The 16,854-nt window shown below is 59.2% G+C and overlaps 5 protein-coding genes across 5 annotated transcripts; 3 read left to right on the top strand and 2 right to left on the bottom strand.

The window, feature by feature from the left end:
* Nucleotides 1-1,346: 1,346 nt before the first annotated feature.
* Nucleotides 1,347-3,268, top strand: F5144DRAFT_581708 (FGGY family of carbohydrate kinase). The gene is made up of 2 exons (XM_066789446.1): nucleotides 1,347-1,864; nucleotides 1,956-3,268. The coding sequence occupies exons 1-2, from the start codon at nucleotides 1,583-1,585 to the stop codon at nucleotides 3,027-3,029; spliced, it is 1,356 nt and encodes a 451-aa protein (XP_066639596.1). The 5' UTR covers nucleotides 1,347-1,582; the 3' UTR covers nucleotides 3,030-3,268.
* A 58-nt stretch (nucleotides 3,269-3,326) lies between these two features.
* F5144DRAFT_581710 (Nup93/Nic96-domain-containing protein) lies at nucleotides 3,327-7,233 on the top strand. The gene is made up of 2 exons (XM_066789447.1): nucleotides 3,327-6,684; nucleotides 6,750-7,233. Exons 1-2 carry the CDS (start codon nucleotides 3,592-3,594, stop codon nucleotides 7,068-7,070), a joined length of 3,414 nt encoding a protein of 1,137 aa, XP_066639597.1. The 5' UTR covers nucleotides 3,327-3,591; the 3' UTR covers nucleotides 7,071-7,233.
* A 1,546-nt stretch (nucleotides 7,234-8,779) lies between these two features.
* F5144DRAFT_497958 (uncharacterized protein) lies at nucleotides 8,780-10,163 on the top strand (the record flags this gene model as incomplete). Its single annotated transcript, XM_066786238.1, has 2 exons — nucleotides 8,780-8,912; nucleotides 8,983-10,163. Coding segments are annotated over 2 exons (1,314 nt in total), but the record flags the coding sequence as incomplete, so codon positions are not given.
* Nucleotides 10,164-10,406: 243 nt separating this feature from the next.
* F5144DRAFT_656663 (uncharacterized protein) lies at nucleotides 10,407-12,889 on the bottom strand. Its single transcript, XM_066793168.1, has 4 exons — nucleotides 12,584-12,889; nucleotides 12,000-12,435; nucleotides 11,707-11,927; nucleotides 10,407-11,644 (listed from the first exon to the last, which is right to left on the bottom strand). The coding sequence occupies exons 1-4, from the start codon at nucleotides 12,612-12,614 to the stop codon at nucleotides 10,650-10,652; spliced, it is 1,683 nt and encodes a 560-aa protein (XP_066639599.1). The 5' UTR covers nucleotides 12,615-12,889; the 3' UTR covers nucleotides 10,407-10,649.
* Nucleotides 12,890-13,271: 382 nt separating this feature from the next.
* On the bottom strand, nucleotides 13,272-16,682 carry F5144DRAFT_605408 (uncharacterized protein; the record flags this gene model as incomplete). The annotated part of the gene is made up of 6 exons (XM_066791426.1): nucleotides 13,272-13,605; nucleotides 13,672-15,588; nucleotides 15,645-15,765; nucleotides 15,946-15,958; nucleotides 16,063-16,269; nucleotides 16,500-16,682. 6 exons carry the CDS (start codon nucleotides 16,680-16,682, stop codon nucleotides 13,272-13,274), a joined length of 2,775 nt encoding a protein of 924 aa, XP_066639600.1.
* Between the last annotated feature and the right edge of the window lie 172 nt (nucleotides 16,683-16,854).

Raw genomic sequence — 16,854 nt, forward strand, 5'->3', positions numbered from 1 at the left:
GCACTTAGTGGCCGCACACCCACCAACTTCGCCTCGAGGCTCGCTCGCTCGGTAGAGCTCCGGGGGAAGGAACAAGATGCTGTAGAGTGGGGGAGCGGCGATCCAGACGCGTGTGGCCCTGGTTCTAGCCCGACCCGAACAAAGTTTTGCATGTCACGCGGGAAGAGGGCTTCCATGTTGGACCCGCAAAAGTTGCAAAAAGGTTGCGGTTTTACTGCACCTCCCATGTTCCCCCCCGGCGAACCCGCCCATCAAGCTCTGGTCGCTGCAACCCCCTTACCGACTTCAGAGATAAGGCGTGCACCACGGGTGTTGATCATTGCTGATCCTGCTGGTGCTGTGACAACGCGTGATGGCCAGACTTTTACACACGATATCCCACACTCCCGGTTGACTTGTTGAGCTGGCTCGAAGGCTGGGTTGAGTTGCTGAGTTGGCAACCAAGAACCTCAACGGGTCTCGACCTCTTCCCTGCATACCGCCCGCAGCTCCCCTCGTGTGCCGAGACTCCATGGTGTGCTTCCAAGAGTCTACAAGATGGGGGATTTTGGGATGACGAGGCAGGTGGAACCATCCGGACCATGGGATTTCTGCTTTCTCACCCCCATGAGCCCATCCCCCTCCCTTTTCCCATTGTCCAATGCCATCCATGAATGCCATTGTCTTAGCTCTAGAACATGGGATGGTTCCTTCTTTAAGGGAGCTCGACCGTCTGAAAATTGAACTCGATCAATCCCCCATTCCTTTTCCCGACCAAGCTCTGCCACCAGTGATTCCTCCAGTTGCCCTTCTTACTCCGTGCCTCGCCCCCTCGCCTCCCACCGTGCAACAAGACCCAATTCTTCTGAGGCAGTGTGCCCGTCGCACGCAAGCCGAGCTTATTAAACTCGATCCATCCTCATTCAACACAAAGCAGAAGAAATGTAGGTCGACTCCGCCAACCTAAGCCCTCAACGCCGCAGTATCGCTAACCTCGCCTCGACCTAGGGCTTCCACGGTTGGTCGACACAGTAAAAGCCGATACCGAGAAACGCCTTGCTCACCATGTCACCACAGGACCATTACATCGGCGTAGACGTCGGGACAGGCTCCGCGCGGGCCTGCATCATCGACGCCACCGGCGAGATCAAGGCACTCGCCAGTGAGAACATCAAGCTCTGGCAGCCCGAACACGGCTACACCGGCTCACACTATGTAAATCCAGAATTTCCTTTCTCCCTCTGCCCAGGACAGGGCAGCTACTAGGTAGCCAATCGTTCGCAACGAGCCAAAACTAACATGCTTCTTCCAGGAACAATCCACAAGCGACATCTGGCGGGCCATCGCGCACTGCGTGCGCAAGACCATGAGCGACTCCCAGACCGACCCGTCCACGATCAAGGGCATCGGGTTCGACGCGACGTGCTCGCTAGCAGTGTTCACGCACGACACGGACGAGCCCGTGTCGGTGACGGGCCCCGATTTCTCCAACGCGGCCGGCGAGGACCGCAACGTGATCCTGTGGCTGGACCACCGGCCCCTGGCCGAGACCGAGCTCATCAACTCGACGGACCACAACCTGCTGCGCTACCTCGGCGGCAAGATGAACGTCGAGATGGAGATGCCCAAGGTGCTGTGGCTCAAGAACCACATGCCCGCTGAGCTGTTCAATCGCTGCAAGTTTTATGATCTGGCCGATGCGCTGACCCATCTGGCGACGGGGGGTGAGACGCGCAGCTTTTGTAGTGCCGTGTGCAAGCAGGGCTATGTGCCGGTGGGTGTGGATGGGAGCGTCAAGGGGTGGCAGGAGGACTTTTATAGGGACATTGGCCTGGGCGAGTTGGCTGATGATGGGTTTAAGCGGGTGGGCGGTGTCAATGGCGTTGTGAGTATTGTCTCTTTTCTTCCTCCCTCCTCCTCTCTTTCCATTGAGGCCCCCGAGAGAGTCAACGGAACAATAAACTGACTGGCGATAGAATGGCGAGTTCTTGAGCGCGGGTGAGCTGGTTGGTGGGTTGTGCGAGAAGGCGGCCAAAGAATTTGGTCTGCCACCCGGCATTGCGATCGGGAGCGGTGTCATTGACGCCTACGCCGGCTGGATCGGGACGGTCGGAGCCAAGGTCAAGCTGGATCCTGACTGCCTCGATGATTCGGTCGCGCCCAACGACGTTTCGCAGGCCTTCACACGGCTGGCATCTGTGGCGGGGACATCGACCTGCCATTTGGCCATGTCGAGAGAGCCCGTCTTCGTGCCAGGCGTCTGGGGCCCTTACCGTGACGTCCTCATCCCCGACTTCTGGATGGCTGAAGGCGGGCAGTCGGCCACTGGCGAGCTGATGAAGCACATGCTTGAGACGCACGCGGCGTACTACGACACGCTGACGGAGGCCGAGGCGGCGGGTAAGAGCATCTACGCCTACCTCAACGACCACCTCCGGCACCTCGCCGAGAAGACCGAGGCTCCATCCATTTCGTACCTGGTCCGCCACTACTTCTTCTACGGCGACCTCTGGGGCAACCGGTCGCCGGTCGCCGACCCCAACATGCGCGGCGCCATCATCGGTATGAGCAGCGACAAGAGCAAGGACGGCATGGCGCTGCTGTACTACTCGACCATGGAGTTCATTGCGCTGCAGACCCGGCAGATCGTCGAGGCCATGAACAACTCCGGACATAGTATTAAGAGTATCTTCATGTCCGGCAGCCAGTGCCAGAACGAGATCCTCATGGACTTGATTGCTACGGCGTGCGGTATGCCGGTGCTGATCCCGCGCTATGTCAACGCGGCCGTCGTGCACGGTGCCGCCATGCTGGGGGCCAAGGCGGCCAGCGCAGACAAGAAGGGCAAGACGGAGCCGCTATGGGACATCATGGACCGCATGAGCAAGCCGGGCAAAGTGGTCTGGTGCAGGAACGACCCGGCGGAGAAGAAGCTGCTGGATGCCAAGTACGAGGTGTTCTTGGACCAGTGCAAGACCCAACAGGATTATCGGAAGAAGATCGACGAGGCGCTGAAGGGATCTACGCTGGATGCTGAGGCCGGCAACTAATTGATTGACGAAGGGAAGTACCCTAGGTAAACTGGGAGATGATGATGACGGTAGATGCCTGACTTTGCGTGGCTTGATCACTTTCATTTCGATTCAGCTAGACGGTTTAGTTAGAGATACTCATGGTAATGAAACGATTTATCCGCCATTTTCTTGCTTGTGTGTGAGTAAAAAACCATACGAAGTGATTGAACTCTTTTCTCTTTCCTGTGCGTGACCCTCTGTATGGAAGGATAAACATAAATTGGAGGTGGACAGTCCATTGGGCAGGCTTGGCAGGTCAACTGAGAGCTGCATCCAATGTGGCCCAAGCTCCCCCAGCAGCCCACTGAGTGGATGAATACCCTGCTGGCCGCCCCACTCAATCCCCTGCCGGCGCGTCCCAAAGCATTTTCAGGTTCAAGGCAGGCACGACAGGGTCAACAATCAGAAAAACAAACGTGGAGAAACCAAGCAGTGCTCTTTCTCGCCAACCCTCCTTCCCACAAACGGGCCATCTTGCGAGGCCCATATTTGGCTGCAGGCAATCCCAAGGAATTGGCGTTAGAAACACATCGCTGCCATGTCACTTTTCATGGGAAGGGGAACGCCCGCGGCGGCAAACTCGACGGGAATGTTGGGCAATTCAACTTCAACACCGGGCGCCAACCAAGGCACCGCCCCCGGCGCCGGCAACAGCATTTTTGGCGCGACGACTACAGGGAGTTCTCTCTTTGGGAACAGTGCGGCTGGTACGACAACCCCAACCCAGCCTCGACCTGCCGGGCTCAACCTAGGGTCTTCGTTGTTCGGCACATCAACCACCACTCCGCAAGGGTCGCTCTTTGGAGGCAACCAGTCAACAGCAACAGTGACAAACCAGCCCGCCGCCACAGGCGGGAACAGCCTCTTTGGAAGCACCCTGGGCCTAGGCGCCTCGACCGCGACCACGACGCAGCCAGCTGGAGTTAGTCTGCTCTCCGCTCCCACCGGAGGTGGCCTGCGTCTGGGAGGCCTTGGCTTTGGCAGCACCACCAACACCAACCCCGCTGCATCCACGATTTCGCAACAGCAACAACAACAACAGGGCCCGCCGTCCGCCCTCCCGACAGGCGCCCTTTTCGACAGCCTCCTCGCCAAGAACAAGAAACAAGCCGAGGGGGAGACCGCGTTGGGAGAGCTGCCCTCACTGCAGTTAGGATTGGGCGATCTCCGCCAGCGTTTAAGGTCGCTCGGCCCCTCGCAAGACAAGCCTTTCGAGCATGGAAAAGCGCACTACTTCCTCGCGGCTTCGGGCGTCGACCCCGGCGCGGCGGTGCGCGATCTAGGTGCCTTCGGGCTCCAGGCACGGGAGCGCGGCGCTGCTGGTACAGGGTCCGGATTTGGCGGGGGTGTTGGCGAGCTCGATGTCGAGGCATACCTTTCGAACCTGCAGAGCAAGACGACGCTGAGCATGATCGCGGACGGGCTGGACCGGTCGGTGCGGGACTTCGACACCTTTCTCGAGGACAACGTGACAATGGAGTGGGAGGCACAGCGGAAGCGGATCTATCAACATTTTGGAATCAAGCCGCGGGAGGATGCTGCGGGGTCTACGCAGCCTGCAGCGCGCGCGTCGACGCCACAGAAGGACGGACAAGGCACGTTTGGCCGGTCTAGGCGCAAGGCGAGCCAAGCTGCCGGCGGCGAGCGGCCTACCCAGCGGGCGAGTGTGTTGGGCAGGTCGGCGATGCAGCGTTCTGTTATTGGAACTCCGAGCCAGATTGGGTCGCACGCGAGCGAGTTTACGGATGTGGAAGCCCGTAAGACTGCGACTGGGTCTGGTGCTGGGTCGATGGATGACCGGTTCTTACGCGAGAAGCAGAGCAAGTTGGCCGAGAAGATTCACGAGTTCAACAATGCCCGGCAGCAGTCGCTGCCCATTTACATCTGCCGCGACTTGGCCGAGTTGGAGTCCAAGTCTGGAGATCGTCACGGGCCGCACCTCGTCGAGGCATACCGGGCGATGATGGAGATTGTCGGAGAGTTCCCTGAAGCAGAAGAGACGCCCAAGGAACGGCAATACGCCAAGCTTTACCTGGACCCTAACCATCACTCTGCTAACGCAGTAGCGATGCGGAAGCAAATCCTCAGCGGGGCTAACGCGTTCTTGGAGAAGCAGTTCTGGAACGAGGTGAACTCGTTGATCGCCAAGTACCCGCAGGACGCCAACCTGGGCGGCCTGCCAGACGTGGTCAGCAAAATCAAGGCCTACATTCGGCTCCGCATCACCCGGAAGACGCTCGTCCCAGACAATGTCGACCTCCAGCAAGCCAATAACGAGTACATTTGGGCCATCGTCTTCTACCTGTTACGGGCGGGCTTTGTCCACGAGGCCGCGCAGTATGTCAACGAGAACCAGAACCACTTCCGCAGCATCGACCGGACATTTTCGGGCTACATCAACAGCTACGCCTCTAGTGAAGAGCGTCGCCTTAAACGCCAGATGCAGGACCGGTGCATGAGCGAATACAACCAGCGGATCCGCAACGCGCCCGAGGGCTCGATCGATCCCTTCCGCATGGCTTGCTACAAGATCATCGGCCGTTGCGATCTCACCAACCGGAGCCTGGATGGGCTGCAGACGGATGTCAACGACTGGATCTGGTTGCAGTTTAACCTGGCCCGGGAGACGGACCGGTCCCTAGAGCTGGCGGGCGAGTCGTACGGCCTCACTGAACTCCAGACCAGCATCCGCGAGATCGGCCTGAAGCACTTTCCCAAGACAGTGGCCGAGGACACTAACGGTAGCTTCGGCATGTTCTTCTACCTACAAGTGCTGTCGGGCATGTTCGAACAGGCAATCGCCTACCTCTACCCCTTCTCCTACGTCGACGCCGTCCATTTCGCTATTGCACTTACCTACTACGGCCTCCTGCGTCCGGCAGACGCGCAGTCGACGGCCAACGAGCTGCTGTCCTACAGCACACGGAGCCAGCCGCAGATCAACTTTGGGCGCATGCTCGGCTACTACACCCGCGACTTCCGCGCCGCTAACGCCGCCGCGGCTGTCGACTATCTCGTGTTGATATGCCTGAATGCGGATGAGGCCGGCGGCCAGCAGCAGGCGGCGCTCTGCCACGAGGCCCTGCGCGAGCTGGTGCTCGAGTCGCGCGAGTTCAGCCGGCTGATCGGCGACATCAAGCCGGACGGACAGCGCATCCGGGGCGTGGTCGAGGACCGCGGCCCGCTGATTGCGCTCGGCCAGGAAGACGACTTCATCCGCGCCATCACGCTGCAGGCGGCCAGCTTCGCCGACGACAACGGGCGCACGACGGATGCTGTCCTTCTGTACCACCTGGCGGAGGACTACGACACGGTTGTGTCGATTGTCAGCAGGGCGCTGAGCGAGGCGGTTTCGCTCGAGATTGGCGAAGAATCTTTGCGGCTGGTGCCGGTGAAGCCCCGCGTCGAGGGCGGCGCGGAGCCGGATGCTGCTCAGCGGGGCAGCAGTCTGAGCCTGGCGGCCATCGATGACCCGGTCGAGCTGGCTAAGACGATGATGAGCATGTACGAAAGGGACCACATGTTCTGGCAGAAGATCCGTGAGCCGAATAGGGTGGCGTGCACGGTGCTGCTGAGGATGAGCGACATCAAGAGCCTGGTTGAACAGGGCAAGTGGCCGCAGTGTCTAGACGTGAGTGTTCCCCATCCTTGACCCCATTTCCACTCCGGTCACCAATACTAACAACGACTGTCTAGCAAATCCGTTCCCTCGACATCCTCCCGCTCACGGCGCGCGGCGACCCGAGCGTGATCCGAGCGTACGCGGCCAAGTTCTCGTCGCTGTCGCAGCCCGTGGCCATCAACGTGCCCAACCTGCTCATGTGGACCGTCATCTGCTGCACCAAGCAGCGCGAGCGCCTCGTGACTGGCCAGTTTAGCGGCAACCAGTCGACGGCCCGCCAGATGGTCGACGAGCTCAAGCAGATGAGCGTCGACTTGACCTCGTACACCAGTCAGCTGCGGTATCGCCTGCCGCCGCATCTCCATGAGGCGTTGGCGAGGGCCTCGGCGGATTAAGGGGTGTGGATGTGGATGTGGATGTGGATGTGGAGTTGGAGGTGATGGGTGGGTAATGGATGTTGGGGTAGACTCGGCTTGGAGAGGTGGTGGTGGTGGTGGTGGTGTATGAAGTTAGCTCCTGATAATATTAAGAGCATCAAGGTTGTTTACACAATGGGCAGTTACTGTCCCCTTGAGATTTGCAGTTTGTCACCCTGCCTTTGTCGTGTTATTACGTTGCCATCAACGGCACCATTATCCGGGCCTAAATGCCCATAGCTGTGTCGTCACTCTCGTCACTCTCGTCCAGCAACACGGGATGTTCCTGATGTAACCTTGACTAGCTACCTCGAGATCTGTCGGGCTCGTCATCGGCCGCGATCTCAGGCCACCAGACTACGCACATGGTTAGAATGTCTTAGATGTAGGTGATATGATAGGTGCCATACCGCCGGTGAGATTATGATCCGTGCGGTGTGTGGTGGGCAAGTCGATTTAGTGAAGGAAGGCGAGGCTCCAAGTGGGCCTAAACCAGATTGCAGCTGCCACGAACAACACCCCAGGCCCCTGTCGTGCACTGACTCGGGACCTTCCCTCCAAGCTCAAATGCTTGAGTCGCTTCCCCTCGCTTTTGGCAAGCAATTCTCCCGGACTCCGCCTTTCCTTGACCGCCGCTGCCACAAGAGCACAACCGAGTCAACCCCAAGCAAGAGCAACCTGCTTTGCCTGCCCAACGCACAGAATCGAGCCAGGGGCGGAGGGGGTCAGTACGACAGCGGCCTAGCGAATTGCCGGTTGTGGGTTGTCCCTTGCATGGAATTGTTCGAATTGCTCGATTTTATTCGTCACCCTTATTTTCCCAAGTGGTACTTCGTACTTGGTACTGTGTTGCGTATCGTTTGTTTCATTGTTTCATTGTTTCTAATTGTTGTCTGACTGATTTGTTGACCCGGGAACCCATCCCACATTCCCCGATCAATCCATGGCGTCTTCGACCCCTCCAGTCAACAACATAGCCGAGAGTACGGATATAAGCATCTATGCAACACCACCACAACACGCGCCATACCCTGACCGACCGAGGTCCACCCATCTCAGTTACCATCCCCATCACCCGCCGCTACCGCCGCCCCCGCTTGGGCCTGAGCGGAAGCGTAGCTACGGTGGGACGCCAAACAATCCCGGACGAGGGGGCGTTGACACTGTTACGGACCGAGACGCACAACAGCAGCAGCAGCCACAGCCGCAGCCGCAACAGCAACAGCAACCGCAACAACAACAGCAGCAGCAACCGCAGCAGCAGCATCCCGACTCGGGTAGGACGGGACATGGGTCACCATCGGCAACGGCACACCAACACCAACAACACCAACAACAACAACAACAACAGGGATATGGCGATAGTCCAGATCTACAAGATGCCGATACCCCGGGAAGTACAGATGGCGGTGTCGCTGGGTCCAAAAGACGCAAGACCGGCCGGGCGTCTCGCGGCGTGGCCCATCTGACCCCGGATCAACTGGAGCGGAAACGAGCCAACGGTAAGTGGGGGGCCGAGCCCGCCCCGGGTCCCCGGCCCCGAGCCAAGCTGGTCTCGGGTAATTCCCGCGTCGAACCGAATCCGGCCCTAACGCCATGCAGACCGCGAAGCGCAACGTGCTATTAGGGAACGTCAGCGGCTCAAGACCGAACAGTATGAGCGGGAGATCGCCGACCTCAAGGCTACTCAGCCTTACAAAGAACTGCAGAACGCCGTTCGCCAGAAGGAGGCCGTCGAGGCCGAGCTTGCTGATGTGAAGAGGCTTCTGGCTGCTATTTCGGCCATGATTCAGCCCGCTCTAGCTGTTCCCGAGGGCGCTGGTAAGTCCTGGCCCTCATAACTACCCATTGTTACTACCCACGTCTAGTTCAGCCTGACACACATCGCCAGCGCCAGCCTACCGGCCTCCTGGTCAAAACCAAGGACCTGCCAACCCATTCACAGGGCCGCCGGGCCACAACCCTGATATGACCCCGACAAGCACCACCTCCCCGGCATCTGTGGGGACGCACAGCCGGTGGCAGAATAGTCTCTCACCCGTCGCGCCCACGATGAGCATTGACGGCCAACCGCAGCAGCAACCGGCTCCGGAAATGGTGATGTTCGAGCAACAACGCCGCCGTCTAGCCCACGGGCTGGATCTAGGACCGGACCGGCTGGGCCTAAACTTCTTAGTCGACCCCAATCTTGAAGTTGCCCGGATCAAGGATGGTATCGAGGGTGCCCAGGACTCGCCACGTTACCGCCACGTGCCCATGAAACACGACTGGATCGGCACCGTCTCCATGATACCGGGTATGCAGGGACAAACACCAACCCAACCACCATCGCACCCTTCCATATACACCCAATCCCCCGCCGCCAGTATTGTTACCACCGCGTCAGGGCCCTCCGCAGCAAGACCACCTCCCATCTACAACATCGTCCCGCGCAACTGCGCACCGACCTGCCCCCTCGACTCTCTTCTCCTCGACTTCCTCTCGGAACGCCGCCAGCGCGCCGCCGAAGGCCTCCCGCAATCCGAAATTCTCGGCCCGCGTTATCCCTCGGTCTCATCTCTCCTCAACCCCGCCGTCTCGGCCTACTCGCACCCGCTCTCCAAAGTCTTCACCGACATCTTGGCGCGGTTTCCCGACCTAGCCACCCTCCCCGAGCGCGTCGCCGTGCTGTACCTCATGTTCCTCCACATGCGCTGGCAGGTCTCGCCGACCGAGGACAACTACCTCCGGCTGCCTGCGTGGTTCCGCCCCGTACCCGAGCAGACCGCCAAGGACCATCCGGCCTGGTATGACCACCTCCCCTTCCCCGCCATGCGAGCGCGCCTGGCGCACACCTACGAGGAAGGCAAGTTCCCGTTTGACCACTTCTTCATCCCCTTCACCTCGACCCTGAGCCTCAACTGGCCGTACGACGACACCCTTGTGCTGCTGGCGAGCCCGAACAGCGAGGAGCTGGTCATCAACCCCGTCTTTGAGCAGCATGTCGGGATGCTGGAGAACTGGACGCTTGGACCAGCTTTTGCGAGGGCCTACCCGGCGCTGGTGGGGACGTTTAATCTAAAGGCGGACTGAATTCGGCGGGGAAGGACGGGGGGTAAATATACTTTTGGCTGGAAACAATTGCTGTTTTTCTTCTTATATTTCCTACGCTCGACGGATGGGTATGAAACACGAACACGAGGGGTATACCGTGGTGTGATGAGAAAGGGGCTACTAAAAAGAGGCGTTGGTTGGGGAAGATGGAGCGGTCGTTTGCTGTGCTGGGCTCAGCATTATCAGGGGGCTATATATTCAAGTGTAATAGTCTGTTACAGTATCGTCCGGCTCCATGGAGACTAGAGACTGGATGTGGCAACACATACCGATGCCGGGACCTTCAAAGTCCAACAGGCATCACACAAATTAATTGTTAAACCCACTACCATCAACTCCTTGTCCCGACCCCCGACCCCCATCCTATATTTTATCTAACTCAGCCCACACAACCAACCAAATATATCCCCAAATCCCCCTCCAGACCAAAAATTCAAGAATCAGACAACCCATCCCCTCCCCCGTTCACGCCCAAAACGAATACTTGCCAACATTCGGCCCCTCCCCCACAAACAAACTCGGGTGCCGATCCCCCGGCAGCGTCTGCCACATCAAACTCTGCACCACCGCCGGCGCCCGGATCCCATCCACCTCCCCGCCGGCAATCCGTGTCCCGTCCCGCAGCGAGTGCAGCGCCACCCCGTACTGCGGTTGATGCTCCTCCTCGCCTCTCGGGCGGCTCCCTCTCGTTATCCTCCTCCTGCTGGCGGTGGTGGTGTTGGTGTTGGCGGTGAAGCCATTTCGTTGTTGCTGCTGTTGCTGCTGCAACGTCAGCGTCGGCGGGGCTGCCGCTGCTGCCCTTGATGATGGTGTCGACACGTCGCTGGTGTGCGCGGTGGCGACGATGCCGCCGCCGTAGCCGGCGGCCGTCAGCACGTCGAGCCCGGCGTGGATGTTGGCGGCGTTGTCGTAGTGCGGGAAGGTTACGATGGGGCGGGCCGCGTTGTTGTTGCCTAGGTTGGCGGTGGGGGTGAAGGGGGGGTTGCGCTGGCGAAGGTAGCGGACGTCGTAGAGGGCCATGGCGTTGGGGGGGCCGGCCGCCAGCACGCCGTACTCGCCGACGGCCCGGACGTGGGCCGCGCTGCTGACGTGCTGGAAGCTGTTGCTGGGGACGGACCACTCGTGCGGCGGGACCCGCGTGTCGAGGACGCAGACGTGGCCTGACCGCGTGCCCGCAAGGATCACCTCGGTGGGGTTCTGGCCGAGAAAGTCTACTGAGAGCACGTCGCCTTGCCATGGGGCTGCCGGGTTTGACTTCGGGGTGTGTTTGGGGTGGCGCTGGCTGGGCGGTGGTGATGGCGTGAGCCAGGTGAGGTTGTTGTTCTGCAATTGCGCGACGCCGGCGCTGGTGCCGGCGATGCAGGTCAGTCGTGATGCCGGAGGGGCTGGCTGTAGTGCATTGAAGGCCGTAGCGGACGCCTTGGTAAGAATTGACTCTGTGGTTAGTACGGCATCCACGTCTTTACGATGGCTGGTTAGCAGTGTTCCCAAGATGGAGAGACAAGCGGGCTCTCAAACATACCACTTCCTACCACCCACGTTTGGCCTGACTCGCTCGGATCCCGGGACCGCGGTGTGAAGTGAGTGATGCCGATGACCGAGCTACTTTCCCACGCCATGAAAATCCTGGAGGACGGCTCATGGAACTTGATGGCCCTGTAGTTCCGCTCGTTCTGCCCCCGAACATTCCTAAACCGGAAATCGGAATGGGGGTACCGTACGGCAGCGTCCTGAAAGTTAATGCTTGTCCCCATCAGCTCACTCAACCCAACCACAAAACCCAACAACCCACGGGGCAACAACACCAAAACTCACCAGTCGTCCGCATCCCTCGGAAGATAGGCCGCCACCGGACCGGCGCCATTCACCACCGCATACGCCAACCCCATCTCACTCCTCACGTCACTCCCACGAATCCACATCGCCGAAACCACCCCCTCACGCGGCGCCAACCAGCTCAACGACCCCTTCGCCTTCAACCCCGCAGCCCACGCCCTCGCAACCACCTCGCCCCCAGTAACTAACCCCCCAACCGCTTCCCGCCCCAACAACCCCCCCACAAGCGGCCCCTCCCTCAGCGACAAAACGCGCGCCCTCCTCACGCGGCCCTTCTCACGGCGCCGCCTCTCGCGACGGGCCTTGTCCTCTTTGGCCTCGACGGCGCGGCGCTTGACGTTGGGCGCCGACCAGGCGGCGCCGCTGGGCGCGGTGCGGGCGTCTTCGATGCGGAAGTATTTGCGTTTGGTGGTGTCTGTGGGTGGTGTGGTGTTAGGATGGTTGGGGAGGATGGGGAGGGAGGGAGGGAGAGGGTTGTGCAATGATGTCATGATGGGAGGAGCTATAAAAGGATTGGGGATTGGGGAGGGGATGGGATGCGGGAAGGGAAAGGGGGGACTGACCATAGTAAAAGCCGGGTATTTCTCGATGCATTGTCGAGAAATAGGTAATGCTCAGCGCAAGGGTGTGAGTGAATGGGCGGTTCAGCAGCTTCGACTCGACTGAGCTGAGTGCATGCGCGCAGGGATCAAATCGATGTTCGAGAAAAGGAAAAATGGGCAGAGGAGGGAGAGGACGAGAACACTTCGCTGCGGTCAACTGTAATTAATAGGTTGACCGTGGTATAAAACAGTGATTCAAAAATGCGAGTGTACGAGTCTTGTTCCTAGTAGAATTACTTGGCACCTTCAAATCGTTGTCAGGTGAGGGTCACGAGTGGCGATGCCAAAAACAACCAGGCAACGGACAGGCAAAATTGCCAAGACCCGTCACGTTCTTGATTTCACCTGCACAAACAATCACACGCGAAAGACACCTTATTTTTTACTCTTTATATTAGATTGTCTAAGGAAATCGGGGTAATTCTAGCCCCTAATACCAAAGTCCATACAGAACTTGTTCAGAAAATGAAAAAAAATATGTCCCCGGCCGTCCATTCCTATTCTATCGCCCGCGGCCGAGGATTTTTATTTGCTGCCATCTAGGGCAGGCAGGTAAGGTAGGGTAGTAGGAGCCCCACGCCATAGCATCGCTCACGCCGCCGGGGTAAATTGGAGGCACGGCACGAGCCACCGCTCGCCCACGCGTCGCTTACTGCGACTTCTCGTGCTGGGTCGAGACGCGCTGGAGGGACACGACAAAGTCCTCCAGAGAGCGCTGCTTCTGGTTGCCCTTGGGCGACTTGCCGTGCATGAGGTTGTCGAAGCCGACGCTGTCCTGGAGCATGTAGTAGAGACCGCCCATGACGCAGAAGACGCCGAACGAGAAGATCCAGACACGGACGACGGCGACGATGGAGGTGTCACGGCCAGGGCCATGCTCGAACCACCCGAAGATGGTGAACAGGGTGGCGATGATGTCGACAATGAGGACGGCACCAGCCAGCTGCCACGAGGGAAGCGAGGACCAGAAGGGGCCGTTGGCACTAGACGGGTATTAGCATCACAATGTCGCAGACCAAGTCAGGGGGGTTGAGGGATAAAACACATACCGAGTGATGAAGATGAGCCAGTTCTCAGTGAGCGAGATTTGGAGGAACACAACCTCGTCCATGTTGCCGAAGTTCTGGACGATACCACCGTCGGGACCGTGGACGTACATGGTGGTGACAGTAATCCAGGTACCAATGGCGAGGACAATGCCGAGCAGGACGGACATACCCCAGAGCTTGGGCAGGTTCCACTTGACGGGTGTCTTGCTGTAGGGGGCGTTGTCGTAGGCGATGGCCAGGGTGGCAACATCAGCGAAAATGGCGATGAAGACGACGAGGTTGATGTTCAGGCTGCGGTTCAGGATGGCGATCCAGAGACCCAGGTAGATCTCGAGATGGATCGACAGGGCGATACGGTAGACAACGTACGCGTACATGCGGTGGAAAATCTGGCGAGACGTCTTGAGCGCATCAATAATGGCACCGAGACCGGGGGCAAGGAAGACGATATCGGCGGCGGAGCGGGCAGCGTCAGAGGCACCCTCGACGGCAATACCAGTATCGGCCTTCTTGAGCGAGGGAGCGTCGTTGACACCGTCACCAGTCATGGCAACGAGGTAGCCACGCTGCTGCAGGATCTCGACGACGTTGTACTTGTGCTGGGGGAAGACCTCGGCGAAACCATCGGCAGCCTCGACGAAATCGTAGACCTCAGAGCCGGGCATGTCACCACCGCCACCGAGACCAAGGCGCTCAGCGTTGTAGACGTTGGTACCGAGACCGAGCTGGCGCGAGGTCTCCCTAGCGATACCGACAGCATCACCAGTGAGCATCTTGATGGACAGACCGAGGGACTTGGCTTCGTTGATGGTGCGGGCAGTGTCGTGACGGGGAGGGTCGGAGCAGGGCATGATGCCGAGAATCTCCCAGGAGCCCTCACCACGCTTGCGGGCAACACCGAGCGAACGGAAACCACGGGTAGCGAACTCGGCAACCTTGTTCTTGTAGGCCTGGTCAACCTCCTCGGGGATCGGGTGGTCCTCCTCGACGGTCTTGAGAACGAACAGAGGGGCACCCTTGACGCAGATGATGCGCTCGCCCTGGGGAGACTCGACAACGGCGGTGACCTTCTTGGAGACGGGGTCGAAGGGGTGGAAGTCGAGAACCTTGTACTTGGAGAGGACGCCCTTGGCACGGGGGTAGTACTTCAAGCTCTTGAGGAAAGCCTTGTCGATGGCATCCATGCCCTTCTTCTTGCGCGAGGCAGCCAGGCAGGCAGTAAGCATGAGGTCCTCGGGGTCGACACCGGCAACGGTATAGGGCTCAGCCAGGGAGAGCTTGTTCTTGGTCAGGGTACCGGTCTTGTCAGAGCAGAGAATCTCGACACCAGCCAGGGACTCAATGGCGGAGAGCTTCTGGACGATGGCCTTCTTCTTGGCGAGGTAGGCGGCACCGACAGCCATAGTGGTGGTGACGACGGCGGGGAGACCGACGGGCACACCGACGATGGTGATGGCCAGGGTGAACTCGAGGATGGTGACAATGCCGTTGGAGCGGTAGAAGCTGGCAACCCAGACGATCAAGTTGGTGAGAATGACGAGAACAAGCAGAATGGTACCAATGCCGTTGAGCACCTCAGTGAAGTGGCCGGTGCCGGCGCTGGCCGCGTTGACGAGGGCAGCGGCGCGACCGACGAAGGTGTTGTCACCAGTGGCGGTGACGACCAGGAAGGTCTCACCACGCTTGACACCAGAGGAGGCGTAGCACTGGTCGCCCTTGTGCTTGTCGACAGCGAGCGACTCGCCGGTGATGGCAGACTGGTCAACCTGGAGGAAGGCATCATCGGTGACAATGCGGCCATCGGCGGGAATGATGGTACCCTCCTCAACCTGCAGAATATCGCCGGGGACGACCTCAGGGGCCTCAACCTCCTTGAGGGTACCGTCACGGAGCACAACAGCCTTGAGAGCGAGAGTCCTGCAGTGGGTTAATGATGGGTGTTCGGTGACGTTCGACCGGGAAGGTAGCCTTACTTCTTGAGTTCGTCGACGATGGAACCAGCCTGGTACTCCTGAATGAAACCGACGGCGGCGTTGAGAAGCAACAGACCGCAGATGACACCGAAATCAACCCAGTCCTCAAGACCAGCAGCCACTATAAATCCACGCGGTCAGCAATACCGTAACTAATTGGTTGGCGCTGCGATGAGCTTGGCGGTCTAGCACCAGGGTGTGCCCCTCAGCCGCATGCAAGAAAGCCGTTTGGCTCCCCGGCATGCAACCTCAAGGCGTTGGATGGGGGGAATATGAAACGACGAGTCGGGCAAATACGTACAGACAGCAGCGGCCTGGTTGATGACGAGTTAGCATAAAGTTCAAAGCGGCAAGTGGGGAAATGTTTCGTTTCAAGGCTGCTGCGCCAGAGCACAGCGCCTTGTGGGGTTCGACGTACCTCCATGACGAATTGGATAGGGCCCACGAAGAAGCCGAGGAACTTGAGAAGCAGGTTCTCCTTCTCCTCCTTCATCTGGTTCAGACCATATTTGCGACGACGCTGAGTGACCTCATCGCTTGTGAGACCGACGCGGGTGTCGGTCTGGAGCATATCCTCGGGGACGACGCGCGCGCCACCGGGGGAGACATCCTCCTCCTCCTCGAACTGTAAAGCTAATTGTCAGCATTCAATTGCGATTGAGGTGATGGAAATGTGATGTGATGGCGCCAGTCGCGGACCCATCGGGCAGCGCAGGCAGATCGACGGCGACGCGCCAGCAGTATTTCTGGGCGAACACCGCGACGATGGCACACTGCGCAATTGAAGGTTGCGATTGGGTGGCACAAATGCTGGGCGCGGGGCAGATTGCGTGCGAGTGGGTTCAATTGACTTACCTGGTCGTGACCATCGTGGCTCTCGAGGTCATCAATGAGAGCATCAATGTCCTCGTCCTCCTCCTCTTCCTCGAGAGGCGCCTTAGCAGCCGGGACGGGGTGGTGGGGGGCCTTCTCGTCAAACTTTCCGCTCTCAATGTCGGTCGACAGCGCGGGTGCGCCGGTAGTCGAGTGTTCGGCCATTGGCGCGGTTGTTGCGGCAGATAAAGCTCTGCGCAGGGCTCACGGGTTGTCGACGTGGGTTGGGCGCTCAGAATTGGGCGCGTGAAGAATTAAAGGGCGATGGTAAATCGGGGTGGGTGTTTTTGAGAGCTCGCGTCCACGCGAATTACGTAGGTATTTATGTGGGCGGGTG

Source organism: Chaetomium tenue (genome assembly GCF_020726465.1).
Source record: "Chaetomium tenue strain MPI-SDFR-AT-0079 chromosome Unknown F5144scaffold_6, whole genome shotgun sequence".
Classification (NCBI taxonomy): Eukaryota; Fungi; Ascomycota; class Sordariomycetes; order Sordariales; family Chaetomiaceae; genus Chaetomium; species Chaetomium tenue.